Source organism: Sphaeramia orbicularis, chromosome 16, assembly GCF_902148855.1.
Source record: "Sphaeramia orbicularis chromosome 16, fSphaOr1.1, whole genome shotgun sequence".
Lineage (NCBI taxonomy): Eukaryota > Metazoa > Chordata > Actinopteri > Kurtiformes > Apogonidae > Sphaeramia > Sphaeramia orbicularis.
In genome coordinates this window covers 7,634,183-7,651,791 of record NC_043972.1, presented here as the reverse complement: position 1 = coordinate 7,651,791, position 17,609 = coordinate 7,634,183, and the positions used below count along the sequence as shown (strand labels likewise).

Here is a 17,609-nt window from a genome sequence, read left to right as displayed (position 1 = left end):
GCGTCGCACTGCGCTGGGCTTTTCCTGACATCCGGCCAGACTAAAATAGTGCAGGGATCATTCTCGGGTTGTTGGATAATGGTCTTGTCATATTCGGGCTGCACTGTCAGCATGTTCCACTGTGGCTGAAGAAAGTAAAATGTTATATAAAAGTCCCTTATCTCAGTAAGAAGTAACAAGCAGCACGATTAGAAGGGAAGGAAATGATCCTTTAAGCCAAGAACTTGTTTGACTCGAACAAATAAAGAACTGCCGACAATTTGCTCAGCAAAATCAGACTGACAGTTACTATTAAAGTGATTTGTTTGACATAAAGATAACAGCTTCGAGCACTTCCGTCTCAGATTCAGAGTCACAATGATGAACCTCTGCACTGAAGTACGTCATTATGGAGGATCTTCATTAAATACAGCACAAATTATCTCAGCGTGAAAATAGACACAGCAAAAAAGTGGCTTTATCTCAGAATCAATACACAAATTACACTGTGGAAGAAAATATGTTCAACATGATCTTTTTTTTTTTTTTTGGCAGGAATAATTCCACATGACTGGATGTTCAGTGTAATTCACTTTTTGACCCAATAATTTGTCCTCGTGTTCAAAACAAGGCACCATGACAGAAGTCCACATGGAAACAAGGCTTTAGGACATTAAGGCAGGTTGTTTAAGGTGCTGGGGCCTTTTTCACTGATCTAAACTTCTTGCAAGTTTTGTTTTGCTTTGCTTCCATCTACGTTTTTACTCTACAGCTGTTTTTTTTTTTTTTTTCCTGCGTCCACAGGTGATGCAGCAGGTCCAGATCTGTAATAAAAGCGTCTCCTCAGTACACCAGGTACTTGAATTCAGAGTAAATGAGAGGAAACATGACGGTGCAGGCTCGGTACAGGATGGCGCCGCTCTTGAATAAAGCTCTGGGTTTTGTGGTCCATGATTCAGACTTGAAGTTGAAGTAGATGGCGTACAATGCCACGGCGAAGAAGTGTCCGATGAGGGTCATGGGTTTGGGCGACAACCTGGAGAAACACATTGATCAGAGTCTGTCAGTCTAATACAGGTGGGTGACAAATGAAAACTAACCAGATCTCCACCTCCAACATCAAATTACAGCGGTCGACAATTTTTTTTAGAAAGTATCTGCATCGGAGATTAACCCTTTCATGCATGAATTATGAGAGCCTTAAGCAAGATTTTTTTTTCCTGAGTGTTTTAATTCCTCTAGGGATTAAAAAAAAACAATGCGATTTAATTTTTTTTTATGAACCAATTTGAGTTGCAAAAAGGTCCACTCAACTGGACACCATGCATTTAATTTGTGAAGCAAAGAAACATATTTACTGATATACTGTGTGAAAACTATGATTTTTAAAAAAAAAAATTTTTAACCCTTTCATGCATAGTGGTCACTACAGTGGACAGTTACTCTACAGCTTTACTCTTGTATATTCATGGGTTTTGTTGTTTTACAGGCTTGGGAAGCAAAATTTACAATATTTTGAGGCAGGGATTGAAAGACAGTGTATGACCAATTAGTTTATTGAAAGTCATGAGAATTTATTTGCCACAAGAAAATGTACATAATAGAAAATGTTTTTATTCTATGTGTCCTCCTTCTTTCTCAATAACTGCCTTCACACGCTTCCTGAAATTTGCACAAGTGTTCCTCAAATATCCGGGTGACAACTTCTCCCATTCTTCTTTAATTGTATCTTTAAGAAAGTCAGCATTGCTGTGTAATGTTCTATTGGTAGCATGTTCTAAAACGCCCCAAATAGCAGAATCCAGAGGGTTTAGATCTGGGCTAGAAGGCGGCCACAAACATGATTCCCAAAAATTGCTAAAGTTGGATTTGTTGCTGTTGTCAACAAGTGTTTTGGTGTTCTTGTGTAAGATTTTAACTTCAAATCATATTTTACTGCATTTCTAACGCTCTTGTTGTCTACTTCAAGTTCAATTGCCATTTTTCTCATGGATTTGGTTGGATCCTTTAGGATTTTGGATTTGAGAGCTTTAATAAAAGCTTTGGTACGTTTTTTGTTGCTTCCTCCACTTCCAGACTTTCTCGTAATAGTTTTGCTCATAGTCATTCTCTTCTTTACATTATAAACAGTCTTTATGGACACTCCAACTATTTTTGAAATCTCCTTTGGTGTGACGAGCGCATTCAGCAAATCACACACTCTTTGACGTTTGCTTTCCTGATTACTCATATGGGCAAAAGTTTCTGAAAAGGTATGGATAATAGTGTTAGGTGTGATTATGACATCAATATATGTTTGGTTTCAAAACAATTGACATAGTGCCTGCTGAGAAAAAACTAAATGTTCATTGTAAATTTTGCTTCCCCACCCTGTAGTTCCATATGAACCAACACAGTGGACACTTATGCATCATCTCATAAACTGCAATTCATACCGTTATTGTAACTTTGCTGTTCTTGATTGGTTCTTGAGTGGAAATCAATGGTTAATATTTATTTTTTGCATATTATCTCCATGAAGTGAGTAGTGACTAGTATTAGAGTATGTTCAAATGTGAGAAAACATCAGATTAGTTGCATTAAACACGGTTTCATTTCACTGTTTTCATATCATTTTATGATATTGGGTTTTAAATACATGTTTCTTTGCTTCAAGAATAAAATTCATGGTGTAGCTGAGTGGACATTTTGTACCTCCATGAAAAACAGGTTGATTTAAAAAAAAAAAAAATTCAATCACATTGGTTTTTTTTCATCCCTAAAGAGGAATAAAAACACTCAGGAAAAAAAATCTTGATTAAGGTTCTCATAATTCATGCATGAAAGGGTTAATGGAGGTAATCTGACATTTTCCCACATTTGAACATACTCTAATACTAGTCACTACTCACTTCATGGAGATAATATGCAAAAAAAAAACAACTTTTTGTTAAAAAAACAAACAAACTGTTAATTACAGTCTAATAACAATAACAAGCAATTGATTTACACTCAAACAAGTTACTGCAGATTAGGTTTATTGAAAACAATGAATTGTAGTATATGGGGTGGTGCATAAGCATCCACTGTGTTGACTGATATGGAACTAAAACAACAAAATCCATGAATATATAAGAGAACAGCTGTAGAATAGATGTCCACTTTAGTGACCACTATGCATGAAAGGGTTAAATGTCATATATTTGAATAAGATTAATTGGAAAACAAATGACTAAAGTACTAAGTGAACGTACCAAAGGTGAACGCTGAAAGCATGTTAAGTTTTGTTTTCACGGTATCATAAGAGACGTCGTTTATGGACCCCACCCCCAAGTACATACCCATACCCCCCTGGTCTGACAGATTGAGAAGATAGTCAATTTCTGTAGGGTCCACAACCACAACGATTATGCTTTCAAGGGGCCCATAATTGGTAGCGGTGCCCCTGCACATATATATTGGTTTATGTACATTTACATAATAGATTTATAAATCTTCCATTTTCTGGCGACCCCACACATTCAAAACGGAGGCTTTTTTTTTTTTTTGCTAAAATTAATTTGTTTTAGATCATGTCATAGTTAGCTATACTATGTTACAAGTAAATGTTAATTTTAGATGACATTTAGTCTATATAATGTATATTATTCTGGACAGAGGCAGAAAAGCCAGGTGTAGATTACTGCACAAAGTGAGAATTTGATTTTCCTTGGTCAGGATATGTACAGTCAGTCCAGCTTGGATTTACAAGGCTGACAATTAATACTGAACAAACAAGAACTCAAACTATGCATTATGAAAGAGCTGCAGCATCTGAAACTGACCACAATGAACATTTAAAAGATAAACGTCCATGTTTGTGGACAAGAGTTTCACTGCTTTATACAAAAAAAACAACTGTCCATCGCAAAGGACATTCCATAGAAATATATTTTTTTAAATGCATCAAAAAAAAACCTGTTGCATCATGATGTTTCCAATATAGGCAATTATTTAATTAAAAAAAAGCCATAAAATTATACTTTCCTGGCTCCCAGGAGGTTAAATATCTTCTTAATAAAACCATATTTTAAAAAAAATTCTGAATGCATTTCAACTTTAGCCTAATTTTCAGTAATAAAATCAGTCTAAAAAAGTCATAACTCATAACTCATGCATGAAAGGGTTAAGAAAAAAGCCTCTGCACACTTATAATCTGTGATACATTATACATGAAACTAGTGTCAAATCTGACTGCTTTGTTCTATTATGCACATCCTCAGCGTTCATCACCTTAACTGTATTGTACTACCACCATTACTGTCAATAGGTTTGATTTATATTCTATTATAGTTTATCTTTTATATCATTTTATTCATTGTTTTTACCTATTTTTTTTTTAATTGTACGGAATCTCAGTAAGACAGTGATTGACAAACAGTATCTCAGTTCTCTGTATGTTCCATGCATCTAGTGAGTTGATAAGAACATCTTAAACCTTTGAATATTATTAACTCTTCTCCTGTCAGTGGTCACAGTGTCGTGGCTGAGCAGTGTACATTTTAGAAGCTATAGCATATTTGCATCTCTGAGATTTTCCTTTCATTTGTCATCTTTCTGCATATTAGAGCTGTTTTTTTTTTTTAATCTTCTGCATAAATCATGGATGCTACTGTTTCATTCTTACACTGATAGAAGCCCAATGGGTCCAGCAATGCATTCTCCCCCCAGCTTGAAGTACTGGAAGCAGGCTTTCCTCAGCTCATGAAGGGAATCTGCTCAAAACAAAGACATAATGAGACTCAAAATCCAGTGGTGAAATGTCAGTGTTTTCTGTGTAATTCAGGATGCAGACGTAGACACTCACTGTCTGTGGCTGCAAACAGCTCGTACAGGGCCTGGGCCAACACGTTCACCACGAAAGAATGTGATGACTTGCGTTCCCAGTGGAATTTTTTCTTTGCCTATTGAAGGGAAGAAAAAAAGGCTGAGTGTAATAATGCACACAGGCCTGCAGTCTCTTACCTACAGCTCAGGGAATAACAAGACACATGTGATGTAGATAAATATAGCAGAAATCATTCGCTGTCATACACAAGACAGGGGAATCAATAGCGCTTCCTGTAGGCGCCGGTCACAGGCCTTTTATTAGACAGTTATTGATGATTATTTCAATATGACGGATATGGGTGCTTCTATGAAACTGGTCCTAAAAACAGGACATGGGGGCTAAAAATTCAAACCAGCTGTAGACTAATGTTATGAAGCAAGTTTGGAAGCACTTTGGGTCTATTTCAAAAATAAATACTTACTGAGATAAAAGAGAAACTATTTTTCAGATAAAACACATTTTTATATTATTTTACATTATATTTAATACAATAATCTGCATGTAACACGGTCAAAAGGACACGAAAATTAAGTGCTAGTATATTTTTTATATATATATATATATATATCTCTTTATTCTCTCACAGGTACATTTTGGGAATTGAACTAATTATGCAAGGCAGAGTGTTTGACAAAAATTACAGCTGTTGCAAAATCATTCGCGATTTATATGTGTTTAACTGGGCAGGTTCTGCATGTAACTCAAGTGGACACGATGGGTTACATACAAAACCTGGAATGAGACTGAGATTTAGGGCTGCACGATACTGGAAAAAACTGACATTGCATTTTTTTTTTTAACCCTGCGATTTATATTGCGATATGAAAAAATACTCAGGAGGATGTAATAGCTGTGTGGTGCCGACGTAAATGGTCAAACTAATTGGTCGTGTTACCTCTCGTTGTGGCGACAGGTGAATGAATGAATGAATGAATGAAATTAATTTTTTTTGGTTTTACATCAGTCATTGTACTCAGTACATCAATTGTAATAAACATAAAAACCAAAAAAGGAATAGGCTAGAAGCTTATTTTTTGCCTATCCTTTTCAACTAATACACTGCTTACGTCAACCTAAATGTACAGCATCGAGCATTTACACCATAATAATAACAAATTAAAAAAAAAAAAATCAACAATAAAAACACATCTACCATCTCAATTCAATATTTCTGAATAATTTAAACTTAAAGTACTTTTTTTTTCTTTTTTAACCTTAGCCAAAGGAGTGAATAACTTAAATGCATCATAAGGTCCATTCCATAATTTCACACCCACAATCCCCATTCATGTAGACTTCACATCTGCCCCCCCTCTAATCCACTCACATATCAAAATCTCTGAAATTCGAATTACTCACTCTTAATTCCAAGAAACCACTCCTGAACTTTGCAGCAATACTATTTTCATCCTTCATGTTCCCTATAACTATTTAGAAACAAGTCTTTTTACCTCTTTTTAAATACATTTATGTTTGTACTTTCCTTTATCTCCTGTTCTAGATTGTTCCACAAAGTCACTCCACAGCTTGTTATGCACATACTTTTCATTGTTGTTCTTACTTTATGCTTTTTAAAATTTAGCTCCCCCCTTAGATTGTAGCCTCCGTCTCTTTCAGTGAACATTCCCCGAATATTTTTTGGCAGTAAATTACTTCTTGCTCTGTACATTATCTGCGCTGTTTTAAATTTAACCAAATCCATGAATTTCAATGTGTGTGATTTTATAAATAGTGGGTTTGTGTGTTGGTGTTTGGTGCGAGACACTGTCGACACAGAACACGTGTTTCAATATCATCCTTCCTGTAACTAAAATAACGAATGAATTAGATGAGAACACAGTGAGTTCAATTACCTCCTACGTTGCAGGACCTGCGATGTGACTACTGCACATGCACATTGCGATGACGATGCTCAAACGATATATTGTGCAGCTCTAGCTACGTTTTTTTTTTTTTTTTTTTTAATATCTCTTTATTCTCTCACGGGTACGTTTTGGGAATTTAACTAATTATGCAAGGCAGAGTGTTTCACAAAAATGACTGCTGTTGCAAAATCATTTGTGATTTCTTTGCATTTAACTGGGCAGGTTCTGTATGTAACGCAAGTGGACACGATGGGTTACATACAAAACCTGGAATGAGACTGAGATTCATGAAAAACCCACATGTCTGGATTAGAAAAGCCACTAGGATCAACATATTTAACCCAGTGTCTTTATTTATAGCACTATAGAAGATCATTTACAGCGATGTTTTCAAAATAAAATGCACTGTCACCTAGGTGTCCCAATTTTGGTCCTATTTTTTGCCCCAATATTTTATTAAAAATTCATTAATTTTGGGATGGCTCAGAGCAAGGGGATACTTGTTTTTGCATTTATCTGAGGTCATCACTAGGTACATCCTGAAATATGTCTACAGTTCTCTTTTTATTATTGGTTCTAAAAGATGTACAAATTAACCATTATTCAAAAATATAGAGCTCAGGATTGACTGAAGAAAATTCTTGTTTTTGAAGACTAGGATCAATATTGGTAATTGAGATAAGGACATGATTAACCTGAATTAAAATTAAATATGTATTCTCTTCTGTTGTATATTTAGTAATGATTACATTGAAAATTTTTTTGTTTGTTTTCATATGGAAACATTGTGTTAATTGTAAATAGGGTTCGGCAAAATAAGTCCATACTTAAGCCTAAACCCTGTCAGTCGCATCGTATATGGAACAATGGATATGTTGTTTTTGTTTGCTGTTTAAAGTAATTAATGACCGAATAAATTACTACTACTATTACTACCATTACTATTACTACTACTACTACAACTAAACAGCTGGTAAAGTGCCAGGTACCAAAATGAACCCAGTTTCATAGAAGCACCCATGTGGTTCTCTTGTTTTTGTCTTTACCTGCAGCATGGCTCCGTCGTCGTACAGGTCTGGGATGTTCCTCAGGAGGCTCCTCCAGATGCGAACGTCGTTGAGCGCCACACTCATCCCCCCTCCCGTCAGCGGATGCCTCATGTTGTAAGCGTCGCCCAGGAGGAGCACACCTGCAGACGACACACCGCCATTTGTCTCATATCCAAAATACATCACTGCTACTACTTCTTCTTCTTGTTTTTTTTTTTCCCCTTTTCTCCTGCACTTTCCAATCTTCCAAATAGTGCCAAACACAGTGAGGAGGATGAAGTATGAAGCTGGAGATTTGCCTTTTGGTGTTTGTCAGAGCTTTTATGTGACAGTTAAGACCTTATTAGAGCCCATAAACACATCATCTCTTATCAATGAAGGCTGTGACTCCATTCAGACGCCCACATGTGCAGACTTGTTAAAGTCTGAACTGCAGGTGGAAATCACTCATGTCTGAATTTACATTTTACAACATTGTACACTGACAGGCTAAATGCAAATTAGCAGATAAACAAGGAAACAGCTTTAATTTACAGTAATGATCAAAGCAGAACAATAATTTCCAAGACATGCATCAGATTGTACACAAGCTGAATCCACTCCAGCAGATTCTCCTGGCTCTCAGTAACATGACAGTCGATAATGCTTCAGTACCTGGCTTGTTGACGGGGGAGGGGGGCAGGAAGCTGGCGGGCATGGACCTGAGCCGATCATTCTGCAGCGCCTCCAGGAAAGGCTCCTTTAAATGCTCTGAGGGAAACAGAGAAAGAGGCCGCAGGCGGTCGATCACTGAGGATGAAAACCCAAAGGTGCACACAGGCCACATGCACAAGAAAAAAAGCCTTTTCTTTTTGCTCCGTGAATGTACATTTATCAATGTATCAGTGTGACTGACTCCACCATTCCAGCTGGACCTTTGTCAGGTTTACCAGAGCTGCAGCTTTGATATCAGGGCTTTGATATTTCAGCTGAAACGCTGTGCACACCATGAATGTCAAATCCTTCAACTGCAGCCTCAACAACAGCACAGGCAGTGATCTGGATGTGTTCCGACCCCCACCACTCCTGGCCTCGATGCTGCATGAAAAACCTGTGCATGACTTTCAAATAACCTCGGAACAGACTGTGATGATCCATCATTCTATTAGGTTCATGCACATGTCTTTTTTAATAAAGATATTTTACATCATAACTACATCAATTCATATGACGGCCTCACTAATGTTCTGTTTTCTCTCCAGTTGTTGGTGTTCCTGGAGCACATGACCATGGGCCGTCAGTTCTTTGGTCACAGCCCTGAAGGGTGTGGCTTTACACTGCAAAAATCTAAATCTTACCAAGTGTATTTTTCTCATTTCTAGTCAAAATACCTCATCACACTTAAAATAAGACCTAATCACCTAAAGAGTAATGTTTCAGTGAGATATAAGAACTTATTTTTAGACAAAAGATCTTGAAAATCTTATTTCAAGAAATCTTACTAAGATCATTTTCACTTGTTCCATTGGCAGATTTTTTTGCTCTTTTTTAAGCAAAAAAAAAAAAAAAATCCTGAATTAAGCAAAAAAAATCTGCCAATGGAGCAAGTGGAAATTATCTTGGTAAGATTTCTTGAAATAAGATTTTCAAGACCTATTGTCTAAAAATAAGTTCTTATATCTCACTGAAAAGTTACTCTTTAGGTGATTCTGTCTTATTTTAAGTATGATGAGATATTTTGACTAGAAATGAGAAAAATACCCTTGGTAAGATTCTGTTTTTTATGCAATGTAGATTATAGAAGGGCCACCTGAGCAGGTGTGTGCTCTTCTGACTTCATGGCCAACACAATAGTATTGTTAGATTCACACATACTAAGTAAGTAACAGGGTGTTTGCTCTTTATCCAAATAAAAATTCCAGACTTTTTCAAAACTGCTACTTTTTCCCCCCAGACCTTGACTTTATGTACTTTTATACTTGCGTGCCTACTTTTTTGATTGAGATTGTACCTGTTGTGTAGAAAAGTTCATTTTAATAAATGTATGAATGAATAAATGCATAATTCGCAGTAACTTATGTTTTTCTAACAGAAACACTTTCAGAACCTATGAAAATCACCAAAGTGCACGGATATCACACAAACACGTCTCACTAGAATCATTCCAGTACCGACCGGTTAGTGAAGTCGTGTCATGTTTTTATATGTTTCCTCATGTATTTCTTATCTTACAAGATTATGTGACTTTGACCATACTCTAAAATTCAACTGAGATAAACTTTTTCCTATACTTTATTAAGACTTTCATCAAGGTCTGGAAAAAAGCATTTCAAAATTCCATACTTTTAAAGACCTTCAAGACCTGCACAAGCACTTTGAGTAACTAAGGAAGTAACTAAGTAACTCAGAACATGTCCCAGTACTTTTGTCCATACAGTGCAGATAGATCCTTGATGTTTTACCTGGCAGCTGTGGGTAGATCTTGTCAGACATGTACTCTGACAGGTTCCGAGGCATCTCCCCCCTGATGTCGACCAACACCCTGGTCTGAGTGGACGAGATCTGGTAGATGAGCACCGGGCTGGGGTTGGCCAGGACCAGCTCTGCATGGTGGGCTTTAAACTGGGGACAGTCCTGCAGAAGACAAAAGAGACACGAACACTGAGCTGCAGTTGTCCATTATGCAGATAAGGGTCTTTTAAGGGGTTTAAATGTCACAGTATACTTTCTGTGGCCTCAGTGGCAGCTAACAGAGATCCTGATAAAGTACATTAACATGAAGAATCTCATTAATTTGACATTAAACACTGTCATGTAAAGGTTTTCTTTAAGAAATGTCTTTTTTTTTTTTTTTTTTTTACACTATTTTAAGATATTAACTGGGGTTTTTTTTTCCAGATGTTAAGTCAAAATTTTGATAAGGATTCTTACTAGTTTAGGAAAATGTCAATTATTTTCTTATTTTGAGATACTACTTTATTATCTTTGGGATACAAATTACAAATCCACTTCCAAAAGCTGACACACAAAATGTAAAAATAGAGCTGTTGTTGATTACTGATTTTATGGCCTTGTTGTTACAGAGGTTCCTCCATATTTTCTGAATCTTGATTCTATTATGTACAGTACATGATGACATATTTGACATATTCAAATTGCACGCTGAGGAGCTTGATTCTGAAATTGTTCCACATTTTTAGACTTTTCTCTGCTATTCATTCCTTCTAACAGATTCTGCTTTTAAGATGCTCCATTTAAACCCACTCATGTTACTGATCTGTAGATAATTTACATCATTAGTTGTAAAATGTTCCTCCAGTTATTTCTCTTTAGTTCCACTTACTCTGCCAAACTTTTGTTGCCTCTGTCCCACAATTTTATGAAGACTTACTGCTGTCATCAAATCCAGAATTACCTTTATTACCTCTGCCAGGAGGTATTGTGATCACTTTGCTTTGTGTGTTTGTTAGCAAGATAACTCAAAAAGTTATGGACGGATTTGGATGAAAATTTCAGGAAATGTTGATACTGGCACAAGGAACAAATTATTAAATTTTGGTGGATGACTGATCTGCCTTGGCGGAGGTCTGTGCTCTCCAAGTGCTTTTCTTGATTTATTTTATTTTTTAAGTAGTTTCTCAGTTTAAACATTTGAGAATACAACTTGGTTTAATTAGATTTGCAAATAAGAGCATTCTGATTTGATTTACATTTTTCCTTTTTTTTTTTTTACTGGGATTGCATTTTGAAACACTAATTATCTATGACTCTGAGTCTTTCATGTTTTAAAGTTCCTCCTTATTGTGAGTCAGAATAGGATATTTATTCATCCCAGTGCAGTGCGATCTAAACCATTAAACCAGAAGTTGATCAAAGAAGCAGCCGTACCGTCATAAGGCACCCGACGAAGTGTGAGGAGATGTGAGCTTTTCCAGAGACGAGACTCTTCCTGAACTTTGAGAAACATCCATCAGCCACCACCGTCAGCGCTGCACGGATTTCCTACAGAAGATCAGATCATTATTAACATAAAGTACAGTCAGATACAGTGTTTTATCTCAGAAGAAGCTCTGTGTTCTCACCTTGACGTCTCCTGTTTCTTTGTCTTTGTAGTGAACTCCAGTAACGCTTCCATCCTCCTCATCTAGACTGGTCACGGTGCCTTCTATGAATGTGACACTAGGGGGCAGAAGTGAACCATTACAATAAAGAGCATCAAACTCATCATAGTTCAGGGGCCACATTCAACCTAACTGGACCTCAAGGGGGCCAGACCAGTAAAATAAGAGCATAATAACTTAGAAATAATGCTTTATTTTAGTCCAAAAAAAGCTAAATTATGTTATGAAAATGTTTACATCTACAAATTATCCTTTAGAAGTGTGAATAACATGAACAACCTGAGATTTCTTGTGAAAAATAAATGCATTTTTAAGAAGATTATGACTCAGCTTCTTATTTACACATGTACATTACAACTCACAGATCACAGTGGATCTACAAATACAACAAACATTTAGAAACAGGCAGAATATTGGTCAAATTGCACTTATTTTTCTTAAGACGTTTCATGTTTATATTTGTTCTGTTTATTTGCATTTTTTTGTCAGAGGTTAGTTTGTTAATGTAAAGACTTTCATGTAATTTTACTTTTTTTTTTTTTTTTTCACAATAAAACAAAGACAAACATTTGTAGTTGTCATTATTTATAGGTTATTATGGCAGTATTTTACTGGTGATCCACTATTTATTTATTTATTTATTTATTTATTTATTTATTTATTAGGGCCTACAGTATGTCTATCAGTTGTGGTTTGAGGTTCAATAAATATTAAGTTAAATAAAAGTACCTGTCTATGCTGTTCTACTCTGTGCAACAGGCCTGTAAAACCCACTCAAAAATCAGAATTATTTTACATATTTGATGATTTTTCAAAAAAGTAATGCAATAATTACTTTCCCTTGTAACTAATCACATTTATAAAGGAGTAATTCAGTTACTAACTAGAAGCACTCGGAGAGCGCAGACCTCCGCCAAGGCTGATCAGTGGCCCCCCCCACGCCAAGGAGGTTATGTTTTTACCAGGGTTTGTTTGTCTGTCTGTTTGTTTGTTTGTCTGTCCATTAGTGTGCAACATAACTCAAAAAGTTATGCACAGATTTTGATGAAATTTTCTGGTCTGCGCCCCCCCCGTGGGCCCCCCCACCCCCGATCACCACCAAAATTTAATCATTTCTTCCTTATCCCATTTCCAACAAACCCTGAAAATTTCATCAAAATCTGTCCATAACTTTTTGAATTATGTTGCACATTAACGGACAGACAAACAAACAAACAGACAAACAAACCCTGGCAAAATCATAACCTCCTTGGCGGAGGTAATTAAATTACTTTAGGAAAGTAACTAGTAACAATAACTAAATACTTTTTAAAAGTAATTTGCCCAACACTGCTTGACCTCATATTTGTCTGTATGTGGAACCAGGATGTTAATCTATGTAATTTTTTCTGGTGAAAGTCCTTACTGTCTTCCACATATAATTACACTGGTCTGCAAGGAAAATGCTTCCAGAATAAAAGTAATGAAATTTTACCACATGAGAGTCACTGATAAAGAAAAGTCAAGTCAAAAATGCCGGTTGGCTGAACTTTCCAAGATACAGCCTTGGGTCAAAATGTGAAATTCAAGAGTTAACGAGAGAATGGGTTTGACTCAAAAGGAATATTTGTCTCAGATCTACAAGATCTACTTCAAAACACTGTCTGCACATTAGAATACATTCACTTTACAGGTTCTATTTAGTGGAAGATTTCTAAAACTATTATATAAATGTACATAAACCAATATATATATGTGTAATAACACTTAATCATATACCTTGAAAACATCAGCAAACCGGCACTTTTATCATTTATTTTCTAATTAATCTTATTAAAATACATAACATTTAGCACATTTAATCTCTGAAGCAAATTATTTCTAAAAAAAAATGTAGACAAGTGATATTGTAGGTAAATCATTTATCAGACAGGGGTAGTTGTTTATTTACCTGCTTTACTAGTTTCAGTTACTTCCTGTAGCCTTCAGAAACGTCACATGATGTTGCTGTGACATGTCTTACAGGTTACAGGAAGTAGCTGAAACTAGTAAAGCAGGTAAATAAACAATTACCCCTGTCTGATAAATGATTTACCTGCAATAATATGTATTTTTCGCATTTCACAAATTTATCCGATAGGCCAGATTGGAGCCTTTAGCGGTCCGGTTTTGACCCATGAGCAGTATGTTTGACACCCCTGCATTAAAACCATCATCTCCACATGACGACCATAAAAGCCTTTCATTCTTAGACTCCAGTGTTGATGACTGTTCTTACTTTGGCTCGGCCATGGCGGCTCTCCTCAGACCCATGATGAAGCGGCCGTGGTGGAAGGCCCGCCCACACTGGATGCCCTCATCCTCCTGGGGGTAGGGGATCTCCACCTCTGCCTGGCTGTCCATGTCATGGATCACGTAGCCGTTCACAATGTGAGCATCCAGACCTTCCACTGAACCTGAGAACAACGGTCATCCATTATTTATTCAGTCTGCTGCAGCGAACAAGTGTCAGCATCAACACAAAGACAAAAACACTGACCTGAGATGAAGACAACGGTACTTTTTCTCCTTAATTTAACCCATGACGACTCACACACCCACCACCAACCAAAAGCATCTACTGATCTAAAATGTTTAATAACTGCTGATCCACTAATCCTATCAATACATGTAAATAACTGGTGTAAAATACAGTTTGTCATCTTTTCATGGTCATCAGATATGATCCATGTGGACGTTCAGAGGATCTGTAGTTACCATGGAAACACTGTCATCTTCTACAACATTAATTCATCAGTAAAACCCATACTGAAAAAGTCACTTTTTCTTCAGTTTTCTCTGTTTCTGACATAAAAACATTCAACTTTAATCAGAGCTTTTATGAACATCTACATGATCAGCAAATTAAATAAGTGAAAACAGCCGATTTTCACAAAAAGAAAACAAAAAACACACAAAATACAGAGGATAATATTACAATAAATGGGGATAAATCAGTTAAAAAAGGTCAAATATGGAAAAAAAAAAAAATGATTTGGGATCTGCCATGAAAATAGTACTGGGTCTTTATGGGTTAAATATTTGACACAGTCACATCTGTGTTTTAAATAGTTGAAATGTTCCACCTACAGGAACATTTCTGTTAACCCTGAAAGACCCAAACATTCACGGCCGACTGAAAGCATCTACTGATCCAAAGTGTTTAATAACTGTTGATCCCATTTGGATGTTTGTTGGTTATTTTATTCATTTTTGTTCATTTGGTTGACGTTTTTGTTGATTTTATTTATTTCTTTATTCATTTTGTTCATTTTTTTTTGGTTAATTTTTGCTTCATGTTGATAATTATTTCAATTTGTGGCTGATTTTGATTATTTTAGTTCAATTTGTTACCAGTACAAAACATCAGAAAATTAATGCTATAAATCTCAGTACATACCATAAATCAATTTTTTTCCCAAGTCTTTATTATTCTATTATAAGACCATTTAATTTTCCTCTGTAAACTTCAGAATCATTTCATCTTCAGTTAAATAATATTACTGTTCTATATTTTCTTCATTAATTTAGCTGCTGATTCTTTACCAAACTTCCTTTATATCCCAGTGTTTGACAGGATGTTAAGTAGAACCAGGACCTGAACCCTGTGACTGACCTTCCAGACCCAGTTCCTTCAGGGCTCTGTACCCCCCAGGCTGCAGCAGCTCCCCCACGATCCGGTCCGGCTCCTTCAGGTCCCTCTCCACCACCGTGACCCTCCTCCCATCCCGGGCCAAGACCGTGGCCATGGCTGAGCCCAGGACCCCGGCCCCGACTATGACCACATCTGGTTCTGGGTCCAGGGGGGCACTGCTGCCTGGGGCGGTGGAGTCCAGGTCCACCCTCCTCCTGGTCCTGGAGCTCTGGGGACCGAAGTTCATATAGTCTAGTTTAGTTGACTCATGTTAAAATGAATTGTATATTGTTTGCTGTTTATTTCAGACATGCAAAAAAAAAAAAAAAAAATAAGACTAGCAACAATAGTCATGTCTGAAACAGAAGCCTGTTTACATGGTCCTAGCCCCACTTCACAGCTCAGAATATGGAACAGTATCACTTTGACTTCCTTACACTGGTATACAAATGAATAAATAAACATATATGCACACACACACACACATATATATAAATATATATACATATATATACATACATACACACTCATGTCATAATAAACTCTTATACTTCTCTTTTTTTCTTTTGTTTTAACAAGGTACAGTTTTTACACGTTATCTGCTTCACAGTTACCTTGTCTGAACAAAAGAAAAAAGAAAAGTGTGATTACATTAACAGACGACAAAATGAACGTCATTAGCCTTATAATAAACTCTTATTATAACTATAACATTCTTATTACTACCACCACAAATACATAATAATATTTGCAACATACTGATGCAATCATATTATATCTATACATTTACTTGGCTATGTAAAAAATATATTATTATTAATAATAATAATAACTTTATCACTACAACAGTAATAATCCTTGTCAAAACTCAGTAACAGTCAATTTCCGCCCTCAGCCGTGACATAACCATTTCTTTGTACATCGAGTTAAGTAAATAAATGAATAAATACGCTAAATAAATAAATGTTAAATAAACAAATGCATCTTTTCATTCTTTTTGTGTCTTCTTTCAGGTTCTCTTACCTTTTTCTTGTTCTCTTCTGTTTTGTCTCCACTCTTTGTTCGACTCTGAGGGATTAACCCGTTGATTCCAGGTATAAAACATAGAAAACTCAGAGGTAAACTGAACACCTGAGACAATCTGAGCTTCTGCACATGAAAATACCTGATATAACACATCAGCAGCGCGATTGTTAAACATAAAGTTGCAGCCATCACCCAGTCTTTGTGCGCAAAATTCAACATTGTGTCGGATTTTTTATAAAGGTACGTGAAGCTTGCTATTCCTAGAAAAGTCCACATTTTCCCCCAATAATATTAAAAAAAAAAACTATCATTAAATGGGGAAATAGCAGGAACGGGAGACGTTTTCTATTGTCTAAAAAAATTGTTCATAAAAAATAAATGTGAAAATTATTATTAACTCTATTATTTCTCAAAACCTGAAAAGCTACTTAGAAACTTCCAAAACCAAAAACACAATGTCACCTTTGCTGCTCATGATAATTTGCTCAGAGTCTGAAAGATGCTGAATATTTTATGATAATTACAAAGACGGACCACTTCTGATTGGCTGGCGTCACGTCCCGCCTCCTTTACAGCTGTGTTCACCAATCAGAGGCGACGTGCCGGTGAGCAGAGCTCACGCTATCCTCTGATTGGACAACCGCGCCGGCACCGGGCCCCGCTCCGGCCGCTGATTGGACGAGCTGCTTGCAGGACAGTAGTATGATGTGATGTCAGTGGAAAGGTGAAGGTAAAGTTATTTTTAAGAGAAAATGAAGAGTAAACGAGAAGAAGAGACGGTGTGAAGAGAGGAGGAGATGGAAACCCGGAAATATGACGGACTGGATTTTATTTTTTTATAGGAGCTGTTACCATGGAAACGCATTAAGTACTCACAATAAACAGGTTTCCTTAGTAAACACACAAATAAAAGAATTAGAGGGTATATTTTACTACTTTTACCACTTTTCACCACAGTTTATTGTCAGTGGGAGAGAAATTCACACATTGTCTTCACATTATGTTTTGTCTGCTGACATGAATTTTAATGATCTCTAATGGAAATACATCCCAAAACAGAATAAAATAATTATATTATTTGTAAAAATT

At 36.3% G+C, this 17,609-nt stretch overlaps 1 protein-coding gene across 1 annotated transcript; it reads right to left on the bottom strand.

The window, feature by feature from the left end:
• Positions 1-95: 95 nt before the first annotated feature.
• sqlea (squalene epoxidase a) lies at positions 96-16,992 on the bottom strand. Its single transcript, XM_030157980.1, has 11 exons — positions 16,518-16,992; positions 15,477-15,723; positions 14,100-14,277; positions 11,804-11,900; positions 11,610-11,723; positions 10,184-10,355; positions 8,397-8,492; positions 7,740-7,882; positions 4,805-4,901; positions 4,625-4,712; positions 96-1,015 (listed from the first exon to the last, which is right to left on the bottom strand). The coding sequence occupies exons 1-11, from the start codon at positions 16,794-16,796 to the stop codon at positions 823-825; spliced, it is 1,704 nt and encodes a 567-aa protein (XP_030013840.1). The 5' UTR covers positions 16,797-16,992; the 3' UTR covers positions 96-822.
• Positions 16,993-17,609: the final 617 nt, after the last annotated feature.